The following is a 25,822-nucleotide window of genomic DNA, read 5'->3' on the forward strand; positions in this document are numbered from 1 at the left end:
GAAAAAAAAAGAAAAACCCAGCCCTGCCTGAAGTGCATTTATCATTGAATAGTGAGATTTGCTAAATGAGCTGGGATAGCTGATAATGTCAGGGGGATTGGCACGGCCTGGTGCTGCATTTCACACGGGCCACACCGAAGCTGCCAACAGATCCAGAGGCTGGGTAATCACAGTGCTTGGTTTCAAGCCTGCAGTAAATGTGCTTTTGACGACTACAGCCTCTCAGGGTGTTCAATTCATTTCATTTATTATCTGGTGCCCTTTGGCTCCCTGAGAACAAGCAATGTACTGCCAAAGCCTCGAGACAGACTTCTCATTCCCTCCTGCAGGCTGCAAGCTTCCAGGAGAGAACCAAACACAGATTCAGGCAAGGCAAGGACTACCCAGGACAGAATCGTTTTGCAGAGCTACTCCCACGTAAAACTAATATCGAGCTGAAAACTGTGTCCCAGGCTGTGAGAGAGCAGAGGGGATAAACTGGGCAGGGGAAGTGGACACATTGTCTGGGGGATGAATGAAAGCATCAAGCACAGAGCAGTTCCAGCAGCGGGGAGAAGCTGATGGGAGGAAGAGGACAGAGGGAGGGGATTCCATCTCCTCGGGAGATGGTGGCACACAGGCAGCTCAGGAAGAGGTAACTATGGAGATGCTTCAAAGGGGCTCCAGCCAAAAGGAAGGGAGAGCAGGGACACAAATGTCTGATTGCTCCTCAAGAGGATGCAGGAGCAGCCTGTTCCAGACCCTGGGAAGCTGCAGCAGCAGAGCTGGGAAAGGGGAGAGGTGCTGGGAAAGGCTGAGCTCTGGGTTTGTGTCATCCCCACACCCTTGAGGAAGACATCCCACACACCTGTCAATAACCAGGCCATTATAATAATTGATTTGCTACAGAGCAGGGGAGTCGGCTTTGAAATGTTCTGTTTTTCAGCTGACACCCTAAATTTTGGAGGTGGGTTACTGAACTTCAGAGCGTGGAAAAGAACGGCCAGAAAAAGTGACTGGAGCTGTCTAAGGAGAGCTCAGCAACAGAACATGACTCAGTTCCAGCAGGGGATGGGGTTGGGAACTTAGGGGGAGAGAGAAACAATAAGGTTAAAACTGGAGCTGGCTGACATTTAAAGAACATGTTTTTTTCAACCAGAATGAATCTGTGTGGAATATGTTTTTGTTGTTGTTGATATTTAACAGTCTTTGACAGGAGGAAAAAAGCTTTTTATTCTTTTTTTTTTTAAAAGATACTTCATTTTTGCCAGGCTAGGTACCTCTTTCTCTGTCACATCCCTTAATAGAGTTCAGGGGAAAAAGAAACCCAAACAAACAAGCCAACCAGGAATCCTGCCTCTTTTCTTTCATATCAGCGAGGAAAGCAAAATAACATTTTCCATTAGTTCAGCTATTTCAAATTCCCCGAGTCCCAAACTGTGTAAGACAAGGAGCTGTCTCCTCTGAAAGGAAGGGCTGAAATCAGTGAGCTCCAGTTTATGGGTTCAGCCTCCAAAGCAAGCCCACACATCCAAATATTAAAGCCTGCTGTCAGCAGTGGCCCAGTGCCCAGCTGGAATGCCTTCCACACACATCCAGAAGCTGCTCCACATTTATTTCCAGTTTCACATCATGTCTCAGTCATAGCCCAGGACGTACAGGAACCCACCTGGTCCATCCCCAGGGCTGTCCTGGGTGACCTCAGCAGTGTCAGGCTGTCCCTGTTGGGTGCCCAGGTTTGTGGCAGCCTCTGGCTCCGTTCTGTAGCACAGCTGGATTTGTAATGGCTCATGCTGCCCGCTCCATCCCAGATGTCAGAGTAAATGCAGGCTGAAATCGCCTCGTCAAGGAGACCTGGATCAAAGCATTCAGCCAAAAAATGTTGGGAAGCCCGCTCTTCCTTTGGAATTGGCTGCTGGTGATCAGATTCTTTGCTGTTGCCTTCGTCACCCAGTTAATGCCGAAATACCCGGCCTGGGCTGGGCACAGCTGAGTGCAGCATCTTCCACCCTGGGGATCCCGAATTCACCGACACCCCTGGGGCAGGGCGAGCCTGGGACCAGCCTGCCCTCCTGCTGTCCCTGTCCCCTCTCCAGCAGCACCACAGCCAGGATCTGGGCTGGATTTTCCCCCGGGGCAGGAGCTTTGTCAGCACACATCTCAGGAGCAGGCAGGGGCAGTTTCAGTGGGAAGAGCACCCCTGACACGGCTCTGGGTGATTCCAGTTCCCAGCAGGGAACGCTTTGCTCAGTGCTGAGAGCTCACACAGGGAGAAGGGGGAGAGCTGGGATCAGCCCCTCGCTCCTGTCCCACAGAGTGAACATCCCTGAGCCATTCCCTTCCTCTCTGCAGGCTCCACACCATTAATTAGTGCTCATCCATCAGGGCCAGGACCTTGGCATGTGACACCAGATCAAACTCTGTTAATTCCTCCATCCCCTGAATACTTCATAGCTATTAATTAGGGGTGTGAGCTGTGTGAAAGATGTTATAGAAGTGAGCTCTGGAAACACAGATCAGAAAGGACAGACAGATAAATCACAGGCAGACAGCTGCTCATCACGCTTGGCTTCCCGTGAAGCACTGAGCCTTATTTTGGACTAATGGAGAACAGCAGCATCTCTGATAATGATGCAGAAAAACATGAGGGTCTTTTCTTGCCACTTTTTTTTTAAGTAATAAGTTTCTAGACAAGCTCTGACACACCCTGATGTACACCTCACAACAATTCCAGTTATTCTAGATTATTCCCACTACAGTTGGGCACCTCTTTAGCACATCCTTGGGGCAATTCTGACCCAAGCTCTAAAAACCTGCTCCAGCATTAATGCTATAAAAAAGTATTAATGTATGAAGGGATTTCTTTTGCTATTATTTCAAGAAGGGAGGGAGAAGGGAAGAGAGGTGGTTTTGTCACTCAGCTGGGCTGGTAGTGTGGGAACTCCAGCAGAGAAGAAGCTTTGCATTTCAGCCAAGTTGCAGCAACCATGTAAAACATAATTCCAAGAAGGGAAAACTGTCCATAAGTCAGTCCTTACACAGAACAAGGTCTGGCTGGAACCCTTACGGGGTGGATGAATGCACAGGCAACACACAGGCTGGAAATGAGAAGGAATTTCCTAAACAGAGGAAAGAATTTCTGAAACAAATGTCCTGTAGGGGTAAGAGCTTCACTAAGTCTGAGGCAGAGCTTGTTAAGCTCAAGATGAGAACGTACAAAAAGGAGTTTACAACAGGAGGGACCAGGCCCCAGGGGCTGCCTGATCATCCTGCCAGTTTTGCATATTGTGACCCTTTGAAAATCCCCTCTTTAATCACTCAGGATATCTGTGACTGGTGGAGGCCCAGACCCATTAAACTCCATATTCTGTGCATTGTTCCACAAATAGCCTGAACACGATGTTCCTCAGTGTTGGAAAAGATTAAACGATAAAGTTCATTGGAAATGATGTTCTGTTGCTTTAATGGTGCCAAGGGTAAGGTAGCATTAAAAGGAGAGGCTCAGAGGAGGAGAGGGGAATCTTTCATCTCTGGAAAGTAATGAAGAGGCCCAAAATAAGATCGAGGTCTGACTGTAAGTGGTGCCATCAAATTATATAGGAATATAATGAGTTCTACACCACCTAATTTCCATATGCAGCTCTATAACATTTCCCCCAAAGCAAAAGTGACACAATATTTAAACTTGGCTCAGAAGCCGTTTAATGTAAAGGTTTGAGAGGAAGTAAAATCCAAATGTGCATACTTTGTTTCTTAGGGAGAAAAAGAGAGGTTAAAAGGAGAAGAAAGTGTTGCTCTTAGACCCTGTATCAGTGCTGTGCTCTGTTTAACTCTCCAACCTGCTTGTCACCTTTCCACCTTCCAGAATCAACCACATCCTTCCCAGCTAGAATTTTAAGTCCAAACCCCAAACAAGCAACAGATGCAGACAAAAGCAAGAAAATCAAGCACTTGATGAATAGCTGTGATATTTCACCCTGAGAATAAAAACCAGATCCAAAACACTCACTGATGACTCAGGAGAGCAGCTTCATCTCAGCATTAATGGCCCAGCAGTGCTCACCTAATACAGCAACCACCAATAACATTCAAACTATCAAATATTGAGGGAGAAGCATTAAAACATGATTAATTACCTTATGTAGCTTCACTATCTGCAGGTTTAAAACTCCTCGAGGTTTAGCAGTAGACAGGACATGGACAGAGCAGCCCTCACCTGGGGAAAGGCTGAGGAGGGCTGTGGTCTCCAGAAGGGGCAGCTGCTTAGTGCATGAGCTGTGCACGTGTGGAGACAGCCAAAAACCACATGGACTCGGGGTGGAGCTGGCTCAAAATCCGTTGATCTCATTAATATTTAAACACCTTCAGGTGTGCACAGTTTGGAGCTGTCCAAAAACCAGCTGGACAAATGGTAGGGGTGGAGCTAAATCCGTTGATCTCATTAATATTTAAATACCTTCAGGTGTGTGTGGTTTGGAGCTGCCCAAAAACCACAGGGACAAATGGTAGGGGTGGAGCTAAATCAGTTGACCTCATTAATATTTAAACACCTTCAGGTGTGCACAATTTGGAGCTGTTGATGAACCAGCTGGACTCAGGGTGGAGGTGACTCAAGATCCGTTGATCTCATTAATATTTAAATGTCTTCAGGTGTGTGTGGTTTGGAGATGCCCAAAAACCACATGGACAAACGGTAGGGGTGGAGCTAAATCCATTGATCTCATTAATATTTAAATACCTTCAGGTGTACAGGGTTTGGAGCTGTTCAGAACCAGCTGGATCAGGGTGCAGGTGGCTCTGCAGAGTCAGACCAGGGGAGCCAGGATTTGATTCCTGAGGTCCTTTCCAACCTCATCCTGAGAGTGATGATGCTAAAGCCAGCTCACAGAGGGAGAAGGGGCTGCAGGGCCTGCAGAGAGCTCCTGACATACAGGTTCTCCACTCCCTGCTTGCTCAGGAACAGATCTGGAAAGCTGAAGTTTTCTGGCAAATATGGAATTGTGTCATAGGTTGTTACTGAATAGGTTATTTCTCCCACATAAATCAAGAGTGAGTGTTATCTCCATAAGAACTGGATGAAAATCATTAATAAATAATAATTAGGTGTTTCCTGAGCCTGCCATCTGGTAAGCATTTCTCCCAGCCAGCAGCTCCTGCTCCCTGCACTTCTCCAAAAAGCAACAAGATGAACTCAGGCTCTTCCCTCTCCTCTGCCAGCCTCTTTGGGAAGTGCAGACACCAGGACACTGAACTCTCCCCACCTGGGCAGGTCTTCACCGCCCTTCCTGCTTATTTTGAACTCCAGTTTCTTAAAAACCAGCAAAGCCCAGAAGTTACTGAGCCCTGCCTCCCATCCTGCTCAGAGAAACACGTGGGCTCCAAGATAACCAAATTAATCATTCTAACCTGTAAGTGGCTGTCATTAGTATTATTATTTTCATCATATAAATTATCTTCCAGATTAGGTCATATGCATTTTGAGATCCTGTGGTTTCCTAGCAACTCCTCTCCCCATCTCCATGCAGACACAGTGTGCCGTTTGCTTTTCCTTTTTTAGCCTCCTGTGCAGGGGTTATTTCAGTAACAGTGATCTCAGGCCTGGCCCTGGTGACCTTTAGTCTGTCACATTTTGGGGAGAAGATGCAGAAGACAATCATCCCCCCCAAAATGACATTTGCAGCAGAAGGCCAGAGAGCCACAGGCTTCCACCTGCCCATCTTCTGTGCCCAGACCAGCAGCGCTGAGCTCTGCAGGACAGGGATGACAAAAACGTGCCCACATGTGGTAAAAACTGGCAGAATTTGGAAGATCTTAAACCCTTCTTTACTGTCAGGCTTGATCAAAGGGCCAGACCCCACAGAGACACAGGACAGGACCCCAAACACCAGGCAGAGCTTGTGTCCCTGACAGAGACACTTTCCAAAGAATTCACATTTGTACACAGACATTCACAGAAAAACCTGAGCTGTTGTTTTACAGTTGTTTCTAGTCCAATGAAGGAAACTGTCTGGAGGGCCAAACCAATTTTAGGCACCAATTTTAATTAACTTCTCTAGCTGAGTTAATCAAGATATCTACCAAATTTAATCACGGTGGGGACCCGGAGTTGGGCTCTGTGACGATCCCAGCCAATCCTTTGTGTAAGGAGAACAGGATTAACTTCTGTCCTGCCCCATTGACATTTTTTAAAATAACAACGTCTGTTCTAAACTACAAAAGCTGTGGGGCTTAATTATTTAGATAGCAAGTGGCCCTGTTTCAAAAGGGAAAGGGAACAGACCTCAGAACCGTCTCCACTCCACATGGAGTACAGCTATTAATATTTGATCCCCTGCCAGCCTGGAGGCAAAGGGAATAATGTTCATTACAACAGCCTGAGACTGAATCCACTTTCACAATTGACTGAAGATGAGGGTGAGCCTTTCCTGCCAGAGGTGGGGTAAGTTGGGCACTGGCAGTTCCTGCAGCAGAGGAGCTGGTGTTTTATCAAGCACAGAGAGAAATGGGAATCTTCAGTGGTGACCATCAGAGCATCCCTGGAAAATCCACCACTGCATCCACCTCTGATTAGAGGAGAGAGATCACTGTGAGAAGTAAGGAACAGACACACAAAGACACACACTTGCATTTAGAATAAACAATTTAATGGAGATGTGATTATCAGGAACAGAGGGACCGTGCCGTGTACCTGCAAAATGAAATATTGCTCATCCCTTATCCTGGCTCCCTCCCACAGCTCCCATTCCACAGCAGCATCCCCGTGGATTTTGTTCCAGGCCACAGCCTAAGGCCAGTCCTTTCCAGGGCCAAGAGTGACACAGCAGCTCGGGAAAGTCTCCAGAAAAAGTGGAGATCCAATTTCACTGCCTCGTTGTGTTCTCAGCCTGTGCCTTGGTACCTTGGCCCAGCACAGAGATCTCACTCTCACACTGATCAGGAGGCTCGGTGTTAAAATGGGACAAGGGAATCTAGGTGAGGGATAGAAAATAAAGCCAATTTCAGATGTCCCCATTTTGGGGGGGGCAAAAGAAGACCTATTTTTCAGACTGGTCATGGTCTGTGTCACCCAGTTAAAGCTGCAGACTTTACCCTGTGCATGGCTTCTTCTGAGAAATTGTCTGCTTGAGCACAAAGTCCTGAGGTTAAACAAATATTTCAAATATTTCCAATACTGAAGGTCAGAGTGGCTCACACCTGGGCAGGGATAGAGCTCCTGAAATGGATCCACTCTCTGGACCCACTGCAGATATTTGCCTCCTGCCTTTCCTCTTCCTACAGCGTTTACCCGTTAGCACCTCTAATTAGAAGGGAAAATCACGAGCTCCATGTTATTTAAGGGATTATGCAGCATTTTAAACTACAGCACAATGTAATTATTTTTTAATAGCTGCAGCTATTTCATGTATTTACTTTTAATGGTGTTTGAGTCATAAATTAACAGTAGAAAAGAAAAAAGGCAAATCACTCGACAGAGAAGCAGGCAGCAACTGAAAAGAAAAACTAAAATGCTAAAAAGAATTATCCAAAATAATCAAAAAGGAAGAGGTAGGGTCTTAGTTTTTCTTGCTGGCATTATTCTGGACTGCTTCTTATCACCTAACTTGTCCCCCTGGAGATGTGTATTTTTGGACAGTTATTTTATCAAGTGCCACAGTTAATGAAGTCCCAGTGCCACTGCAGGGACACAGGTCCGGGCTCAGCACGAGCAGAGCAGGGGACAGAGACTGCCAAGGACAGAGCTGGGAGAGAAAGAGGGGCTTGAGGGTGTTGGGGGAAGGGGAGAAATGGAGAACACCCAAACCCTGAACAGCCCCTGTGCCCCGAGCACGGCCAGGACGAGGCTGCAGCGCTCTGCATCTCACCCCCAGTGACCTTTGGGGAGCACACAGGGGCCTGCAGCGCCCCATGGCAGCACCCCACTCTTTATTCAGCCCTAACTCTGTTCTGTTCTCCCCACTCTGTTTATTCAGCCCTAACTCTGTTCTGTTCTCCCCACTCTGTTTCCCCTACTCTGTTCCCTTATCCCTAACCCCATTGTCCCCAATCCCATTCTCTGTCCCCCTAACCCCAGTGTCCCCAATCTCTGTCTCTCTGTCCCTAACACGCTGCTGTCCCCAATCTCTCTCTGTGTCCCTAACCCCAGTGTCCCAAATCTCTCTCTCTCTGTCCCTAACACTGCTGCTGTCCCCAGTGTCCCTCTCTGTCCCTAACACTGCTGCTGTTCCCAGTCTCTCACTCTCTGTCCCTAACACTGCTGCTGTCCCCAATGTCCCTCTCTGTCCCTAACACTGCTGCTGTTCCCAGTCTCTCACTCTCTGTCCCTAACACGCTGCTGTCCCCAATGTCACTCTCTGTCCCTAACACGCTGCTGTCCCCAGTGTCCCTCTCTGTCCCTAACACTGCTGCTGTCCCCAGTGTCCCTCTCTGTCCCTAACACTGCTGCTGTCCCCAGTGTCCCTCTCTGTCCCTAACACTGCTGCTGTCCCCAGTGTCCCTCTCTGTCCCTAACACGCTGCTGTCCCCACAGAAGGCGCGCCTGGCGCGGATCAGGGTGGCCAAGACCGGCAGCTCCAACGCGTACCTGCACAGCAAACGCAACGGGCTCCTCAACGAGGCCCTGGAGCTGACGGTGAGTGCTGGGCCCGCTCCCCTCCCCTCCCTGCCCCACACCCCGGGATGTGCTGGCACAGCTGGAATCCAGGGCAAAGCTCCCCCAGCTGCTCCTGGAGGCTCCGGGCTCCTCAGCCCCTTGGAGCCGTGCCCCTGGAGCTGCGCTGATTTACTCAGCCCACACTGTAAATACCCACTGCCTCCCAGTCAGCTTTTAGGAGTCTAATATCGACTATCTGATCCTCTCCAGCAGGACAGGAAAATATTCCCTGGCCCCTGTTTCAGTCACTCTGAGGGTGGGTTTGTTTTTAAAGGCCTCCGGAGGCCTCTGGCTGCTCAGGACGAGGAAAGTTTGAAGTGCTCAGGTTGCTCAGCAGAACCAGCAAACACGAGCCGAGGTTATTGCATTAACCCTGATCACCACCAGAGCAGGTATTAGCACATTTCATGGATTTCATTTCAAATAAATCAGCCTTTCGTGCACATGGAGAGCAAAGAGAGAGAGATGAAGAATGATTGAGCCCCAGAGCCCCCTAGAACTGATTTGTGCAGCATCACTTGGGATCTGATCCTCAATTTCACTCTCCCTGGGACACATCTCTGCTTTTGAGCCCAGGGAGGAACAACAGAGCTGGGGGAGACTCTGGAGAACAAGTTCTCTGAGGAGCAGCTGAGGGAGCTGGGGGGGCTTTTCCAGCCTCAATGACTCTGTAAAATCAAGCTGAGAAAGCCTTGCAGCCCCTGTGAGAGCTGAGAGCTGCTCCCCAGGCTGTGAGCTCCGTGCAGCACCTGGTTCTGGCACCTGGGGTGTGCTCAGGGCAGCCTGGCACAGACAAACCTGACCCTTCACACCTGGAGTGTCTCTAAACTGCTCCACAGAAACACCAAGTCCAGGTTTGGAAGCTGAGGGGCCCAGAGCAGTTCTGTTCTCCCAAAAGAAGTTGGATCCCTCTGACTACACATCCAGCGTTGTCTCCTGCTCTGCCAGTGGCAGCCTCGCTCAGGAAATCTGTTCCTTGGACCATCTGGCACTGCTGAACAGCTCTGGAGAAGTTTCTGTATCAAGGAGAGGCCTTGAGTGCTCACACCTACCCCAGAGCTTTATCCCCACACAGGAAAGGCTCAGGACTGGGAAGTCAGCTCTGCTGGGATTCTGCTATTTCATTACCCAGAAACACGCAAAAATTTGACTACAAATTTTAAATCTCCTTCTCAACTTTAGGTTTCTGGTCTTTAAAATTGCCAGGAGAGCTTAGCAGGATCACTCAGTTTGCTCTTGATCTTCCAGCCTGTCATCCCAACAAGGATCTCCTCACTTCTCTTGTCAGCCAGAGCTCCCTGCCAAGAGCACTCAGGGAAGAGCAGCTGACACACCAATGCTTAAGCCCAAAATGCACGAGGCTGAGAGAAATATTTGGCTGAATGGGTTCATTTTCTGGCACTTGCCCAAAAATAAGTGGGAAAAGGATCATTTTGGCTACAAAGCTACTGTAGACACAGGAAGGAAAACAGAAATGTTTCTAAAGAGGTTCTAGAGGGTTTTTTTTTTACCCATTAATAACTAAATTTAGGTCTATAGGAGCTCTTACAGCAGATTTTCACAAGGTTTTCTGGCTGTAACTTCCTTCCTGGTGGGCTTATAGCTCTAAACCATAGAATCCCAGAAGGGTTTGGGCTAGAATCAAAACCCAACACGTCTCTCCCTCCCCCAGCAGAGACACTAAATAATTACAGAACTGCAGAGAGTTCTTCCCTACAGGTGAACATGACCAGCTTAACTCCATAAGACAAGATTTTATGTGCTTTCATTTCATGGCCGAGCAGCAAACTCTTCTAAAGAGTACAAAATGTGAATGACAGCAAGTCCAGACAGCCAAATTTCTTAAGCTGTAAAAACATAAAGGAACACGGCTCGTGTAGCTGCTGTAATAGGCACCAAAATATTATCTCCATACTGTGCATATTTGTCAGTGAAATTAGTGTCAAACTGCTTCCCTGCTCAGGTCCAAGGCCTGTTTTGACACCTTGCCCAGGATCTGTGTGAACAGGAACGGGCTGCACGTGGCCAGGCTGCCACAGAGCTGCCTCAGCCCCAGCAGCAGCTCCAGCTGCAGCTCCTCCATCACCAGCAGATGTTCTCTGCCATCCCCAGGGATCCCACAGCTCGGGGCTCACGGTGCCATGGGCTGGCAAGGCCAGCAGGACGTGTGGCACTGGTCACCGAGCAGTGACAGCCCCACGCCGTCCCTGGCTGGGCTCTGCAGCCAAACCTACAGCCTGGAAAGGCAGGAGAGCTCAGGATTCTGGAAGGTGTGCTTCCACCAGCACCAGGATGGACACACTGACACCGCCTTCCAAGGGTCTCCAGCCTGGAGCCTCCCATCAGGGGGAAAGGCAAAGAAAAGGATTCATCCGAGGACAGCAGCAGGAAGGAGATCAGCTTCCAGTGACAGAGCAGACTCGTGCTCCACAAACGTGTGGATTTGTGGCATTTGCCATCTAGACACGAAGTACTCAGACTGTTTTTGTCTCATTTAGAGATTTTTTTAGTGGGCTTTATGTCAAAAGTGCTCAAGGGATGGTGAGATTCTTCCCATGGCAGCAGCCTACATATCCTCTTAGCACTAATCTCCTTGTACAGCTGAAATTCCCTTTTAGCTGCAGTGCCAGGAGGTGAATATCCCAGGAACGGGAGGCCAGGAGCTCTGGAGCTTTTTCACAAGCCCCAGATAAGCACTGGGCAGGGCCAGCCCAGCCCCTGGAGCAGCTCAGCAGGGCCCACTGATGGAGCATCACGATCCAGGTAAAGTGGAAGAATTTTGGATTTCAGAACTGAATTTTAGATTTCAGAACTGACACCTCAGTGTGCTGCAGCCTCCCCCAAAGCGACCAGCATTCACTGAACGCCTTCCAAGAGCAAACTGAACGGTAACTGGCATCAGATCCTGGCAAAACTGGCATCCCTGCCTCTCCTTCCCCCACCAGCTCTTCCACTGCAGCCAGACCCTTCTGCTGAAGACCCAGATTTTGTTTGCCTGCAGTAACACAGGAACCACTGATGCACATCCTACGTCTGTAGGATCCCTTTCCTCAGCACCACTCCCAAAATGCCGAGTGCCTGGGATGTTGGCCCTGGCCCAGGGCAGCAGTTCCTGCAGATCTGGTGCCTCCTTTCTACCTGGGATGGCCTCGGGGGTTCCTGCTCTTTGCTTCTGCAGACACTGAGCTGACTGAAAAGAATCCCAAAGAAGAGAAGGTCCAAGTCCCAGTCCCTGACATCCCTTGAGGTCATCCCTGGTCACTGCTGTCCCCTGAGCCCTTCCCCCAGGGCCAAGCCCAGCGTGTGATGGGAGGCAGAGGCAGAGCTGGGCTGTGCTGCCAACTCCTCACAACTGCCTTGGCTCTCCTGCCAGAGCTGCGGAAGCTCTGTCTTGGCTTTCAGCTCCCATTTCCATTTCCTCTCAGGCAAATCCTCATAAAAAGATACTGTTTGCAATATGTGCTCTCGCTCTCTCTTTTCCCAGTGTTTTAGTGCAGCATCATCTCTGCTTTAGGGCTTCCAAGGAGCTCCATGGGAAATATTCCAGCCCAGACTCCAGTGGAGTCAGTGTTCCCAGCAGGAGCCAGCAGAACCTGCTGGATGTGTTACCTCACCAGGAGGATTGTTAATAAGAAAAATGGAACTGATTTTTGTTTTTAGGCCACTTCTAAAAATACATCTGGGAATGTTCATCTTCCAAAACAACAGCAACAAAAAATCCATAACCTGCCTAAGATGCATTCCCACAGGAATCTATTAATTCTGTGTTCAGGAAGTCGGCTTCCTTAATGTACCACTTCAGCTGTGTTTTGGCACCTGTCAGAGTTATTCCTCCACTAAAGGATCCCAGCAGCAGCCAGGATCCAGAGCAGCCCTTGCAGGGAGCAGTGGCACACAGGGGCGTGTTTAGGTGCAATGCTTTAACCACAGCTGAATTTGATCCTCTTGAGAGCAACAAGCAATGTCCTGGCAAGATGTTCTGCCAAGATTTCCTCTCCTGAGCAGCGTTCAAACCATGCACATCCATTTTTTACCTCCAGATTTAGCCATAAGGGAGGACACCCCTTACTTCTGAGGCACTGGGAACATCTGACACCACCCAGCTGCTGCTTTAATGCACCTCATGGTGTTTGAAAGCGTTCATCCTCAGAGACACCACAGATGAACGTGTGGTGGAGTCACAGGCAGTTTAGAGACTGGAAATCCAAGCAGCAGCGAGAGAATCCCCTCATGGCTGGGGCTGGAGCGTGCTGTCCTGCTGCCCTGTCCAGCCGTGCCCAGGAGCGCCAGGGCCAGCCCAGGCAGAGCCAGGGGAGCAGCACAGCTTTGCCTGGCCTCCAGCACAGGCTCCAGGTCAGGGCACATCTGCTGCCCTTCAAAGGTCACGGCAAAATCGGTCTTAATGGCTTTTGGAAAAGCACAGCAGCACCAAGTCTTTTCCTCTTTGCTCTCTGATTCCTGAGCTTGGCACCGTGAGCCAGCAGCCCTGCCAGCTCCAGAGCTCCCAGAAACACACAGGGTCTGAGTCCAGCCCGAGCCCCCCGGGGTGGACAAGTGAAATCACTGAGGAAAAGCCTGAGGAAACTTCCTAAGAGGCAGGAGAAAAACCCGAGAGCCGGCAGCACTGGAATTGTTGTGTTTACCCCTGTGGCAGCTCCTGCCGGTGCTGCTGGTCCTGTTTGTTTTCCTGCTTTTACACCCGGTTTGGGTTTTGCTCCCCTCCTCTCTCTCTCTGTGGCTATTCAGGGATCCACCGAAGAGGAGCAGCACATGACTAAAGGCACCTCCTTAATCGAGAGCCAACACCACCATCTGCTGCACTGCCTGGAAAAAACAACCGTAAGTACCAGCACAGCTTCCCCAGCCGGGGGGAGATTCCACTCGGGGGCTCTCAGGGACCCCAACACTCCCTGCCAGGGCTGCTGCTGCTCCTGGGCTCCCCAGAACAGTCTGCAGTGGGTTAAATGTGCTTCTGCTTCATTGTCGTGAAAAGAATAATTCCTGTGCAGAGGGATAAAGATGGGATTAGCTGCTCCCCTCAGTCCCTACACCTGTACTTCATCTGAGCACACACAGATTCCAGAGAGAGGTTAGGCAGATCCTAGAATGGAATGTTTCATTTCTTCAGTGCTCCTGAAAGAGACCCAAAGTGCATTTCCCTCGTGCTGTGGGTCACACATCTCTCCCCCATCCCTGGTGCTGGGCAGCACTAAGGGGCAGCTCTGCTGCCTTGGGAGGAAGATGCTGCTGGGGACTCCAAACCACAGCCTGCGAAAAATAACCTTTAGCCCTGGGGATGGCTCAGAGAGGATGAACTCTGTTCAAGGGTTTAAAGGTTGCACACATCTTTTCTCATCTCTGTCTGGCTGCAAGGGCAGGTGATTTATCTCAAAGCCAGTTTGTACAGCATGACTTTTCTGTTTGCATCCTGCAAGGTGTTGGGAGCCAGAGTTTCACTTTGCTTTACTGACTGATTGTGTATGCAGAAGTCTTTGGGAACATTTCAGATATTTATTTGATACATATGTTTTGCTTCCAGGTTTATATAAAAGGTTCTGCAGTAAAGAAACACATTATCTAGACCATGATTCATTCTAGGGAGAATGAAGGGAGGTTAACACTTGAAATATTCATGCATTTTTCTATCTGCATCCATCATCAAATGTACTTTTGATTTCTAACTTGCAAGGGTTTCTTTTAGACAAATCACCTTCACTTCCATAGTTTGGCTTGTGCTGGAATAGCACCACTTAGGCCTCAGAGATACACTGGAAGAAGCTGAGTAATTAATTACAGTGACCTGAGCCTAATGAGCTCTAAAGGTCCCTGTGCCAAGGGCAGTGAACTGATTCTTCCTGTATCAATGAATTTGTTTTATACAACTCATGCTGCCTTTATTTCAATGTTACATTACCAGCAGATATTTCACAACCTGACTCTTCAGTTTAAAACTTTCTGCCTAAATCCTCCAGCACCATGACCCACATTTCACAAAAACACTTTCATTTGGAAACGTGAACAAACTGGCTGAAGCAAACAAAAGCTGCAGGGTCTGCTCCTTTAGAAAGGCTCAGTGAAATTCTGAGCTGTGCCTGGGCAGGTGAACATCTCTGGGGCTGCACAAGATGCTCCATCACTCATGAGCTGAAGGAACTGGCCAAAGTGTGCCCTAATTTGGGCCATGGTGCCCTAATCAGTGGTGTGGTGCCCTGTCTGTGTCAGCCCACCTCACCAACAAAGGCTGATGGCTTCCAGCTCACAAAGCTGCTCAGACAGAGTCACAGGAATTGACAGTGTTCCAAACGTTCCTCTTTTTCAGCAAACAGTGGCAATAACAGTGATACTTGAATTTTGGTTAAAACTCAGCAGGAGAATCTGCACACTGGGGTTTTCCCTCCTGTTTCTCAGCCAGTTATTGCCATGGTGTAGCACCAAATCAAGCAGCAGGTTTGGATTCTGGTCTGGAATTATCAGAAAGTTCGATGGGTTTGTGTGGAGATCTGTACTTCATGAAATCTGTTCAAGCACTGTGCAACAGAAAATTTAAATCACAGTAAAAGCATTTTTAAACACTGAAGAGTCATTTTGTGAGCAAGTTGCAGGAATGGAATGAGGAATGTACCATGGTTGCAAGCTTGTTTCAATGGGCAATTCACCTTTCCTGAAAGCAGGCAGAGGATTCTCAAAGTCCATTATTTATTGGCCTGGTCTCTGGGTTGTCACTGGCACGCACTTCCAGCTGAGAGGCTGTGAATGGTCCCAGATCTGCTGTGTCAGATGACAAAGTGACCCTGGAGCACTTGTAGCTGCCACAACAGAGATTACTTTGTCATATTCCCACAGCAGATGGAGTTGGTTCAAACAAAAGGAGGATTTTTTCCCCTCTCATTCCAGCTCCCAGATTGAGTCTGGACATTCACAAGCTGTGTTTTCTCCAAGTGCTGAGTGCCTTGAACCCAGTCCTTCAACCCAAGCCCTTCTTTGGGGTTTGATCAAACCCCACAATCCATTGGTGACACCACAGCAAAACAATCCCAATCTGGGATTTGTGAATCAGCAGCTGAAACCTTCTTTGCCTTTGCCTTTGGCTCTCAAAAGATCAAAGTGATAAAGTTGTTCTGGGTTTTGTTGTGCTTCCATGAACGGAACACTCAAAAGCTGAATTGTCAGAAGGATTCTGGCTGAGGGAGGTTCTGTTGCCCATTCAAACTCGAGCTGGAATGCTGAGGCGAGAGATGCAGTGCTGGGACTAAACTTCTGAATGCTGGAATGGACAATGAATTGTGTTTTTATCTTCTGTTGGCATGTTGTCCCGTAGGGATTGTCCTATCTTGTGGATGATCCCCTGTTATCTGTACGAACTTCCACCATCAAGGTATTTCCTTTTCGATTCGATCTGTTTTCTCTGTGCTCTCTGTGACATGTCTGGACAGTGTTTGCTCACTTCTCGTTCTGCTCTTGTCCTGGGGTGTTTGTGCACGTGGCTCCCTTTGGCTTCCCAGTGCTCTTGTTCCCTGTGAGAGTTGTTTCTTGTTCCAGTGATCTGGTGGCTGCCTTCAGCATGGTTGCTTTTGTTTCCCATCTCTTCTGAAGCTGACAGGGACCAGATGAAGTCTGTTCACTCTACCTGGGTGTTCACAGCCACACATATGAGTTCTCTCTTTCAGGATTTCTTGTTCCTTAGCACAAAAGCTCTTTACAGATTTCTGAATTTCCTTCCCCCTGAACACTTCCCCCTCTTCACTGCCGTGTTTATTCCTCCCAGCTCATGCACTGCAGGGATGAACCCAGCAGCCAAAGCAAGCACTAAGTTCTATGGCCAGGTGATCATCCAAATAAAATGCAATCCTGTCCCCGGGCACAAAGGAAAAGGAGAGTGAACTCCTTTTGGGTTTAATAACCATGTGGCATTCCAGACTTTCTGAGACCATTCTGGAATCCAGACAAAAAAATGAACAGAAATTCAAGCCCTATGGATCTGACCCCAGCAGATTGACCACCTCAGACTGTGTGAGCAGGGCAGCAGTGGGGCCCTCCTTTGCTCAGTGCAGCAGCTCCTCTCGTTTCCCTGCTGGCACAGGAGAGCGAAATCTTCCCTGGCTGCAGCGAGGGCAGAGCAATTTCTTTTTGAGACCTGCCCAGTGCGGCCCTGTCCGGGCACAGAGAGCATCTCCCCCAGCGAGCTCCGGGGCTGTCCCAGGCACTGACAGCTCTGCTTCTCCCTGCCAGAACCACGAGTTCATCGACGAGCAGCTGTTCGAGCAGAACTGCATGGAGAGCTCGATGCAGAACTACCCCTCATCCCGCAGCCCCTCGCTCTCCAGCCACCCCGGGCTGGCCACGTCCTGCTGCTCCCGGCGCAGCAAGAAAACCACGCACCTGCCCAACTCCAGCGTGCCGGCCACGCGGCTGCGGAGCATGCAGGAGCTCAGCACCATCCACATCCAGTGCAGCGAGCAGCCCTCCCTCACCACCAGGTACGGGCAGGGGTCGTGCTCAGCGGGGCTGCCAGGGCTGCTGGGGCTGTGTCCGGCTGTGTCCGGCTGTGTCCGGCTGTGTCCAGCTGTGTCCAGCTGCAGGGCTGTGTCCAGCTGTGCCCAGCTGTGTCCGGCTGTGTCCGGCTGTGTCCGGCTGTGTCCAGCTGTGTCCAGCTGTGTCCAGCTGCAGGGCTGTGTCCGGCTGTCCGGCTGTGTCCGGCTGTGTCCAGCTGCAGGGCTGTATCCAGCTGTGTCCGGCTGAGTCCAGCTGTGTCCAGCTGTGTCCAGCTGTGTCCGGCTGAGTCCGGCTGTGTCCGGCTGTGTCCAGCTGTGTCCAGCTGTGTCCGGCTGTGTCCGGCTGTGTCCGGCTGCAGGGCTGTGTCCAGCTGTGTCCAGCTGTGTCCGGCTGAGTCCAGCTGTGTCCGGCTGTGTCCAGCTGTGTCCAGCTGTGTCCGGCTGTGTCCGGCTGTGTCCAGCTGTGTCCAGCTGTGTCCGGCTGTGTCCAGCTGTGTCCGGCTGCAGGGCTGTGTCCAGCTGTGTCCAGCTGTGTCCAGCTGCAGGGCTGGCAGGGCTGTTCTGCAGCTGGGGGCAGGGGATGGTGGCAGAATCTTTGTCCCTCCCAGTGAGGAGCCAGGGGAAGCAGCTCCTGGCTGAACTGGGAAGAAGCAGGTTAAAGCCAGACTCAGGATATCAGGAGCAGGTGGATATCAGGAGCAGATGGATATCAGAAGGTGGATATCAGAAGGTGGATATGAGGAGAAGGTGCTTCCCCCCGAGGATGGTAGCACACAGAACAGGCTCCCCTGGGAATGGGCACGTTGGTAAAACCAATGGGCCAGCAGTGTCTGCTGGCCAGAGCTGTGGGAGAGCTGACGTGTTCCCCCTGGACACTCCACTGATTTTCAGTGTCCAGAAGTCTAAATTGCCACTCTAAGCATCACTGGGAAGCAAATAAGAGGGATTTCACAATGGTGTCTTAGTAGCTGTGACCTAAAAAAGCCATAAAGAACACAGGTGAAGTGTCCCTTAATAGAAAATGTTTAAAATTTCATGTTGTACATAAATTGCTGAAAAATAATCATTTATTCACCATATAATTTCTGCAAATAGTAAATTATTTGCTAAATCCCCCTCAGCCCATGAAGTTTTTTGTGCAGCAGGGCTGGTTCTGAATGTCCCATTCCTCTTCTCCCCACTCCTATCAAAGGGATGTAGAAACAAAGCTGCCTTTAGGGCAGCAAGTGATTACTTCATGCCAGAAGGGCACTTCAGAGCGTGAGTTATGAATGAATAAGCATAAAACAAGTCTCCAGCTATTTCAGTTCCAATATGACAATAATTTAAACCAGCACCTGAAGCAGTAATTCAGGGGAATGTCAACTGTTCTGGGTGCTAAATCAGATGCTGGTGATATTTTAAATGTCAACACTTATTTCACTTGCTTACCAAACCGTGCAAGGATGGAGACAGAAAAAAACCCAACCTTTTCAGATATTTTTTTGTGTGGAATTCAATCAGCTGGGTGTGCTGGTTCCCACTGGCAGGAGCAGCCAGGCCCTGGGGCTGCCCCACTCTCAGGCTGTGCCCGAGGCATGGGAGCTGGTTCTGTTGCTGGGTGTTTGAGGATCAGGAACCGTCCTGTGGTGAGTCACTCCGAGATAACAACAGCAACAGCCTCCCCACTGCCAGCTTCACATTCTGAAAGGATGGGCCTTGTGTTGAAAATGAACATGTTGGGCTGGTAATAGCAGGCTCCTGGAGCTGTGCAGATGCACAGAAATCAACCTATCATTTTCCCTCCGTAATTAATTATAGGATGCAATTGATGCAGATCTAATAAGAATGCTCCCAGCTGTCAGATCCTTGAAACTGCTGCAGAGAGAAATAAAATAGAAAAGATCAAGGGACGGTGAATATGAAAGAGGTATTTGAAATGCAAGAAAACATTCTCAGAAAGAGCTACCTGTGCTCTGAAAAGAAGCACTACACAGGACAGCGTATTTAGACGTCCTTTTAAATAAATTAGAATTATGCAAGAAGGAAATGGAAACAGAGCAATTTGCCCCGTGAAAAGCTGTCTCCGAGCCGGGGGAACATTGCCAAGCTCGGTGTAATGTGTGTAGACGTAAACGGTGCCTTGCAGGAACGGGAGGGGCGTTTAAACGGAGCCTTTGATCATTTCAGCTGAATGAGATCCTGATTAAGAGCCACAGCCGTTCCCATCCCTTCTCCCGCCTCACGTCGAGAAACGAGCCGAGCACTAAATTTGTTTTCTAGTCGTTCCAGCCTCAACATGAAATCAGACGACGGGCTGCGAGCGAACTGCAAATCCGCGCAGATCACCACGGCCATCATCAGCATCCCCACGCCGCCGGCGCTCACCCCCGAGGGCGAGAGCCGGCCCGGCCCGGGCAGCCCCGCCACCAACGCTCCGAGCATCGTCAAGGTGTCGGCGCTCTGAGCGGCCGGGGAGCGGGACAGCGCGGGGACAGCCGGGGACAGCCGGGGACAGCGCGGGGACAACGCGGGGACAACGTGGGGACAACGCGGGGACACGGCCCGGCCAGCCGGGGACAGCCGGGGACAGCCGGGGACAGCCGGGGACAGCCGGGGACAGCCGGGGACAGCCGGGCCCGCGGGGCCAGCAGCGCTGGGTGAGCCAGCACGGCCGGAGGAACGAGCGGAATATAACACTGTGTATCGCAGCACCTTTTTCAAGGTTTTTAATGGATAATATTTATTCATGAGGAAATGACTGAAAAGGTGAAAAAAAAAAAACAACAAAAAAAAAGGATTTTGTGAATTTTTGTTTTTTGTTTTTTTCCCTTCATGGAGCAGAACCTTTAAACCAACCAAAATTTCACTCGTTTTGGGTTTTTTTTTGGTTTTTTTTTCTTTTATAGGAAGAGATTTAGACAAAAGAAGCCACCTGTCACAGCAGTCCCCTGCATGGCTGTGTGTGTGAGAGTGTGCAGAGAGCAGCTCCAGGGCAGGGCCAGCACCCCCTGTGCACACACCCCACACACACCTCCCACCCTGGAAACATCCCCATTTAGAATATTTTGTATCCGCCTTTCAAGTCAATACAGTGCAATTGCAAACAGTGTGTTTGTCTGCTAATTATTGTCTGTGGAAACATATTTGTGGAGAAAAACAAAAACAACAACAACAAAAAAAGAAGACAGGCTTTAGTAGAGTTTTAGTCCCACCTGGGTATCTGCTTTCTATTTTTGTTATCACTTACTTGTAAGAGTGTGACTAGACTGCAGTTCTGTATTTTTAAAAAGGAAAAAAAAAAAAGGTAGGATTCTTTTTTAATACTGTACACACAAATGGCAAAGAATGAAAGCACTGAACTCAACTGCATCAAGTGTTCATGAGTCCAACAGAGGTTCCTTGTAATGTATGCCCATGCTTTTTACCTTTTGGTTTCTCTATAGAAATTCCTTTGCTAGCACTGGACGTATAACCCACTGTAAATAGTAGCCAAATACTGTCTGGATTTATACTTGATAATTAACCCCAGAGCCAAATATCTTGCATGGACAGAGAGCTATTTGGCTTTTTCACAGTCTTAGGGCTCCAGTTGTCCCATCCACGGCTTCTGGGCTGCGTTGATTTTGGGGATAGAGCAGGTCAGCAATTTCAGTTCTCCAGGCCCAGCACAGGATCCGCTTGAGAAGGGGGAGCAGGACTGGAAATGGAAAACATTTGTAACGTGTGCTACAGACAGCATTTTCTATTCACAGTGCTACAGGTAGTTTGGGAAAAGTCTAATCATGAACTAACAGCTAACCAAAAACTGAAGAACACTGTGTGGTCCTGCCAGGTACCTCATCCTGGGACCCCTCCAGGGAGGATTCACCACAGGGAAATCCACGGACCTGAACCACAGCTCTTTCCCCTGCCAAGGGGAACTCCTTCCTGCCACTCTGCCTTCCTGGAGCCCCCTTTTCCAGGGGGATCCACCAAGGGCAGAGTGAGGAACATCCCCCACCTTCCCCTGTCTGGCTGATCCCATGCACAAACCTCGCCAAGGCCACTGCCCTGCCCGAGGGAACGGGGGAAGGTCCCGTTCCCCTCCTGAGCAGGGATTTTACCATCACAGTTAAGAGTGTTTGAGGCTGCTTCAGCAAAGGGATGATTTATTTTACCATCCATCATAACCTCTCCTGATGTAATATTTATATGCACATATACACACACATAGAACTAATTACAGACACATACATGTATAGCTAATTAATGCTGATTACACATACGAGCTGCACCCTGCTTTGGCAGCACTCCTGCTGTGAGTGATGCATTAATCAATACCCTCCTTAGAACCCTCCAACATCCCAGGACCAGCAGGCTGAGCCTCCTGTAGCTGCACCAGCTTCCAGTCATTTATTCCAGTGCTGTAATATGTTACCCAAAGCTATGTTTAGTCCTGTTTTAAAAGATTAAAACGCTCTGCCTTTTGCTGCTTCCTGTAGGAGGTTATACTGCAGTTAATCTTACCATTACTGAGGTTTTTTTCTCGATGTTTCAATTTAATTTTTGCTTTATTTTCATTAACTGTCATCACCTGAGCACCCCTGCCCTTCTAGATCAGAGGCCTTGCTCTCCCCACCTTGCCACCCCTGCAACCTCATCTCCACTGGCACAGAGTGAGGGTGAAATTCCCCCTTGCTGACAGGGGACAGGAATAAAAATTACAAAGAGTCAGGGATTCCACATGGATTCTTGGTGCTGCCTTTCTTACTCCTGATTTAGTGTGGAGTGCTGAACAGGGCACTTCACATCTCTGTACCTGTAAATAGCCATGGTGGCAGCCCTCTCCAAAGCACTACTGGGGCTTCAAATTGCTGTCAATCCAACCTTTTGGGAAAGAGAGCATAACATTCAATTTTTAGAGGTTAAAAAGAAGGAGGAAGGCCAGTTCCAGGAGTTTCTGTCTGGCTGCTTGGGCTCTGATTGCCATGGCCTCTGTTCTCTTCCACAAGACAGGAATTGTTTTCCTTGCTGGGGAAGCACAGTTTGTGCCTCTGCCATGGGCTGGGCAGGTGCTGCCCCAAGCTGTCAGCTCCTCAGCACAGGCTCTCAGGGGACAAAAACACACAGAATTAAGTCTGAGCCCAGAGGAAAGGGGCTAAAAGTATTTTTTATGGAGGCATTAGCCCCCTCTATCCTCTGAAGTCACCCAAGCTTCTGAAAGCACCTGGAATTGTGTTGTGGAAAACCTGGGTGCACCCAGGAGAGCACTGTGCACCCCTAGGAGCTGCAGGGACAGGGATCCATCCCTGCAGGGACAGGGATCCATCCCTGCAGGGACAGATATCCATCCCTGCAGGGACAGGGATCCATCCCTGGAGGGACAGGGATCCATCCTTGGAGGGACAGGGATCCATCCCTGCAGGGACAGGACAGGGACCCATCCTGGCAGGGCTGGCAGGGAGCAGCAGAGCATCCCTGGCATGGGGATGGGGAAGGGGCTGGAGGACACCCAGCAGAGCAGGGAGCTGCCCTGCAGCCCCTCATCCCTGACCTGAGCGGGGCAGAACGGCTTCCCCAAACTTCAGAATCCTCAAACAGCACCGAGAGCAGAGGCAGAACTTCACCTGAAGGATGTGGCTCGTGCCCCCAGTGCTCCCAGTGCTCCTCTGCCTTTCCAGCACCCTGAGCCCACACAAAACCAGCACTGGCCCAGCTCCAGGGGCTGCTCCAGCTGGGGCCCTCTGCCAGGGGCAGGGACAGGGGCAGGGACAGGGGCAGGGACAGGGACAGGGACAGGCTCTCAACAGCCCCACGAGCCCAGAACATCAGTGCTGTGCTGGCACTTCAGTTCAAAGCCTATCCCCTCCTCTCATTCCTTGTAACTTTCTATAGTTTTAGAAAAGTTCCTTTGAAAGAGATAAAAAGGGATTCTTTGTACAGAAAGCAAGTGGAAGGGCATTATTTTTTCAGATTTTCCTAAAGCAATATTAAAAATATAATTTTTCTAAGCGTTTTATTTCCTTTCCAAAGCTTTTTCTTCTGAAGGAAAAATATTTTCACTGATTTTCAGCCTATCCTATCAATAGATTTCCTCTCTTCTCACCTGGCATTGAGCTGCTAACAGGATTCACTCCCAGCTGGCAGCAAATGATGAAAAATACCTTTCCACATAGGCTTTGATTTCCATCTACTCTTTCCAAAACCCACCTTTTGCTTTCATTTTCCTTAAAATGACAACGTAAGTAACACACATGGCTTTAGTGTGGAATAAAGCTCATGGATAACTCAAAATACATCTTTCTTTAATTGGCCAGAAAGACCAAATTTAACCAATGCCACTTGTTTAACCTAAACCTGTTGCTAATACACTGTACTGCAACCCAGCATTTGTCATTCTAGTGTAGACAGCTCAAGGTGTGTGCATGAAAATCAGATTAATACCAGCTGAAGAATGCAAATTTCCTTCAAGATTCTGCTTTCTTTAAGTAAAGAGGTTGCAAACATGCTGCATCTTACATGTATTGTAAAGAAAATTTAGGAAATTAAAATTTATGTTTAATTTATGTGTTGCAACATCCCTTGGACTTTGTAATGTTTTAATTTGTTGGACTAAGGCAGTTACAAAGTCAGCACTCGTGGAGAGCTGGTGAACATCAGTAGCTTTGAACTGCAAACTTAATTCTGCTTTTAAAGCTAAGTGAATAAAACACCTTTTCCACATCACTCACCCATCCAGTCTATCTCAATGTTTTGTTTTAGAACCCTTTTCTCCAACACCTGGAGCCAACTGCAGTAGACCCATGGGTTTAGAGCCCAAGCTTTTTGTATTTGCCAAAAACACTGTCCAGGGTGATTTTCTCTTTCTAAAACTGTAAGAGCAAAGGGAAGGCAGTGAAGATCAGGAGCTGAGCATCAGCAGCATCATTCTGATTTCCTGAGCAACCACTGAGTGACCTGGAAGAAGTCACTCCACCTCTCTGCCAATCCCACAGCCTGCAGAGCAGTGAGCAGCTCCTCCTGCACTGAGTGGGCTCAATCTGTGACCCCAAAACGCCACAGGGAATTCTGAGCCAGAGCTGCTGCTTCTGTCCAGGGAGAACCTGGGCCAGAAACGCTCCAGGTGGAACAAAAGAGCCTGTGAAGGTCCCTGTCCTGCTCGCAGTCAGGTCTGTCCCTGTGTGTGTCCGTGTGTCCCTCCCCTCTGGGTTAAACCAGAGCGACCCCAGAGCTCAGCTGGGGCAGGGTCCCCCCACACCCAGCGCTGCTCCAGCACCACTGGGACCACCCCAGGCTCTGAACTGGTCTGATGGTCTGTTCCTGAGAAGCCAGGATGGCATTCCAATGCAATGGTGTTTTCTTTAGATCTGTTCTAAGAAGCTCTCAACCTTATTATTTTCTATTTTCATACTTTAAATGGGCTTTGCTTTACAAATGTCAGAGGACAGATACAAAATGTACTGGACACAACTGCAGGTAGCTTCATTTGAGAACAACTTTCTAGAAGAACCAAGTTTCCTGTTGTCTTCTTTTGGAATTGTAGTGCATATGTTGAAACTTGTATATCATTTACAGTATTGAGTCTTGTGCCACTGCTGTACCTGATGTATCCAATCCGGATTAAACAGAGTATGTGCCACAAATACCAACAGGATGCTGTAATTTCTTCTAAAAACCTTCTGGGAGGTTCTTTTGGAGAACTTTGGGTGTTGACCTAGGCCACTCCAGTTGCATTTAAATACTAATTAACTCTTCCCCAAGCATCTCTTCCCATTAATGAGATCAGTGAGATGTCCCAGGACAGCAATAATGCAGAAACTTCAGTGCATCTCTTGCCGTGTCCTCTCTGCCCATGGTAGGAACTGCAAAAATTCATCTTGGAAACAAAATCCTGCTGCCTTGGCCTTCTCCAGCCACAGAGACAAAGGGGAAGGCCCTCCCTGGAGTCATCTGTGACACAAAGGGAGTAAGGCAGGAACAGAGCACACAAAGAACAACTTTCAGAATTAGTGCAGAGCCAACCCAGGGTCTGCACCCTGAGCCAGCCAGCACTCCCATCTCTTCCTGCCCCAGGACAGCTCTGTACAAGCCAAACAGGAAATATCAATTAGTTTTACACTAATAGGTAATTCCATTTCTAATTAAAGCTTTCCTGTAAGTGTGGGAAGTCTGATATTGTTGCACCCAGAGGGACAGACCAATTATGGTTGCTGCACATTTTCTACATAATTAAATCCTCTACCACACAGCTTGCTGCACACCTTGCTATAGAAATGTTATTTATGCAGTGTTAATTAACTGGATTTAAATTAGCAATGCAGGCATTGAGATGCTCATTTCACTCTGCCACTTCACTGGGATGTAATCAGTGCCTGGTGTTTACCAAGAGAATTAGGGAAAATGGGATGATCACCAACTTTGACCAGACCATGGAGTCCCCCAGGGAATTCAGCTTCACCCAGCAGGGACAGGGAAGGGAAGGCAGGAGGGAGGTGAGGCCCTGGCCCAGCTGGGGCTGCCCCTGGATCCCTGGCAGGGCTGGGAGAAGCCTGGGACAGTGGGAGGTGGAGCAAGGTGAACTTTAAGGTCCCTTCCCACCCAAACCATTCTGGGATTCCATGAAATGCAACTGGGATTGCTCTGTATTTTCTCCTTTCTGACATTTCTTATGTGGGAATGGCTGCCTTTTATCATCCTCTTTTTTACTGTGGATTGGAAAGATTCCAGCTGAGCATCCAGC

At 49.1% G+C, this 25,822-nt stretch overlaps 1 protein-coding gene and 2 long non-coding RNA genes across 7 annotated transcripts in view; 1 reads left to right on the forward strand and 2 right to left on the reverse strand.

The window, feature by feature from the left end:
- KCND3 (potassium voltage-gated channel subfamily D member 3) overlaps positions 1-24,727 on the forward strand; it is a 104,359-nt gene extending 79,632 nt beyond the window's left edge. For 4 of the 5 annotated variants that reach the window (XM_086862305.1, XM_086862308.1, XM_086862306.1 and 1 more), the window contains exons 4-8: positions 8,507-8,608; positions 13,376-13,468; positions 15,948-16,004; positions 16,859-17,106; positions 19,384-24,727. In XM_086862305.1, the coding sequence (XP_086718431.1) occupies positions 8,507-8,608; positions 13,376-13,468; positions 15,948-16,004; positions 16,859-17,106; positions 19,384-19,567 (684 nt within the window). In that variant the 3' untranslated portion in view covers positions 19,568-24,727. The remainder of the gene's footprint in view (positions 1-8,506; positions 8,609-13,375; positions 13,469-15,947; positions 16,005-16,858; positions 17,107-19,383) is intronic. The other variant, XM_086862309.1, reaches the window with a different exon arrangement.
- On the reverse strand, positions 1,188-7,785 carry LOC147649400 (uncharacterized). Its single transcript, XR_015279100.1, has 2 exons — positions 4,116-7,785; positions 1,188-1,833 (listed from the first exon to the last, which is right to left on the reverse strand). It is a non-coding gene; the product is annotated as an uncharacterized LOC147649400 (long non-coding RNA).
- LOC147649401 (uncharacterized) lies at positions 17,789-19,361 on the reverse strand. The gene is made up of 2 exons (XR_015279101.1): positions 18,590-19,361; positions 17,789-18,096 (listed from the first exon to the last, which is right to left on the reverse strand). It is a non-coding gene; the product is annotated as an uncharacterized LOC147649401 (long non-coding RNA).
- Positions 24,728-25,822: the final 1,095 nt, after the last annotated feature.

The sequence above is a fragment of the Cyanistes caeruleus genome, chromosome 24 (assembly GCF_971803275.1).
Source record: "Cyanistes caeruleus chromosome 24, bCyaCae1.hap1.1, whole genome shotgun sequence".
Classification (NCBI taxonomy): Eukaryota; Metazoa; Chordata; class Aves; order Passeriformes; family Paridae; genus Cyanistes; species Cyanistes caeruleus.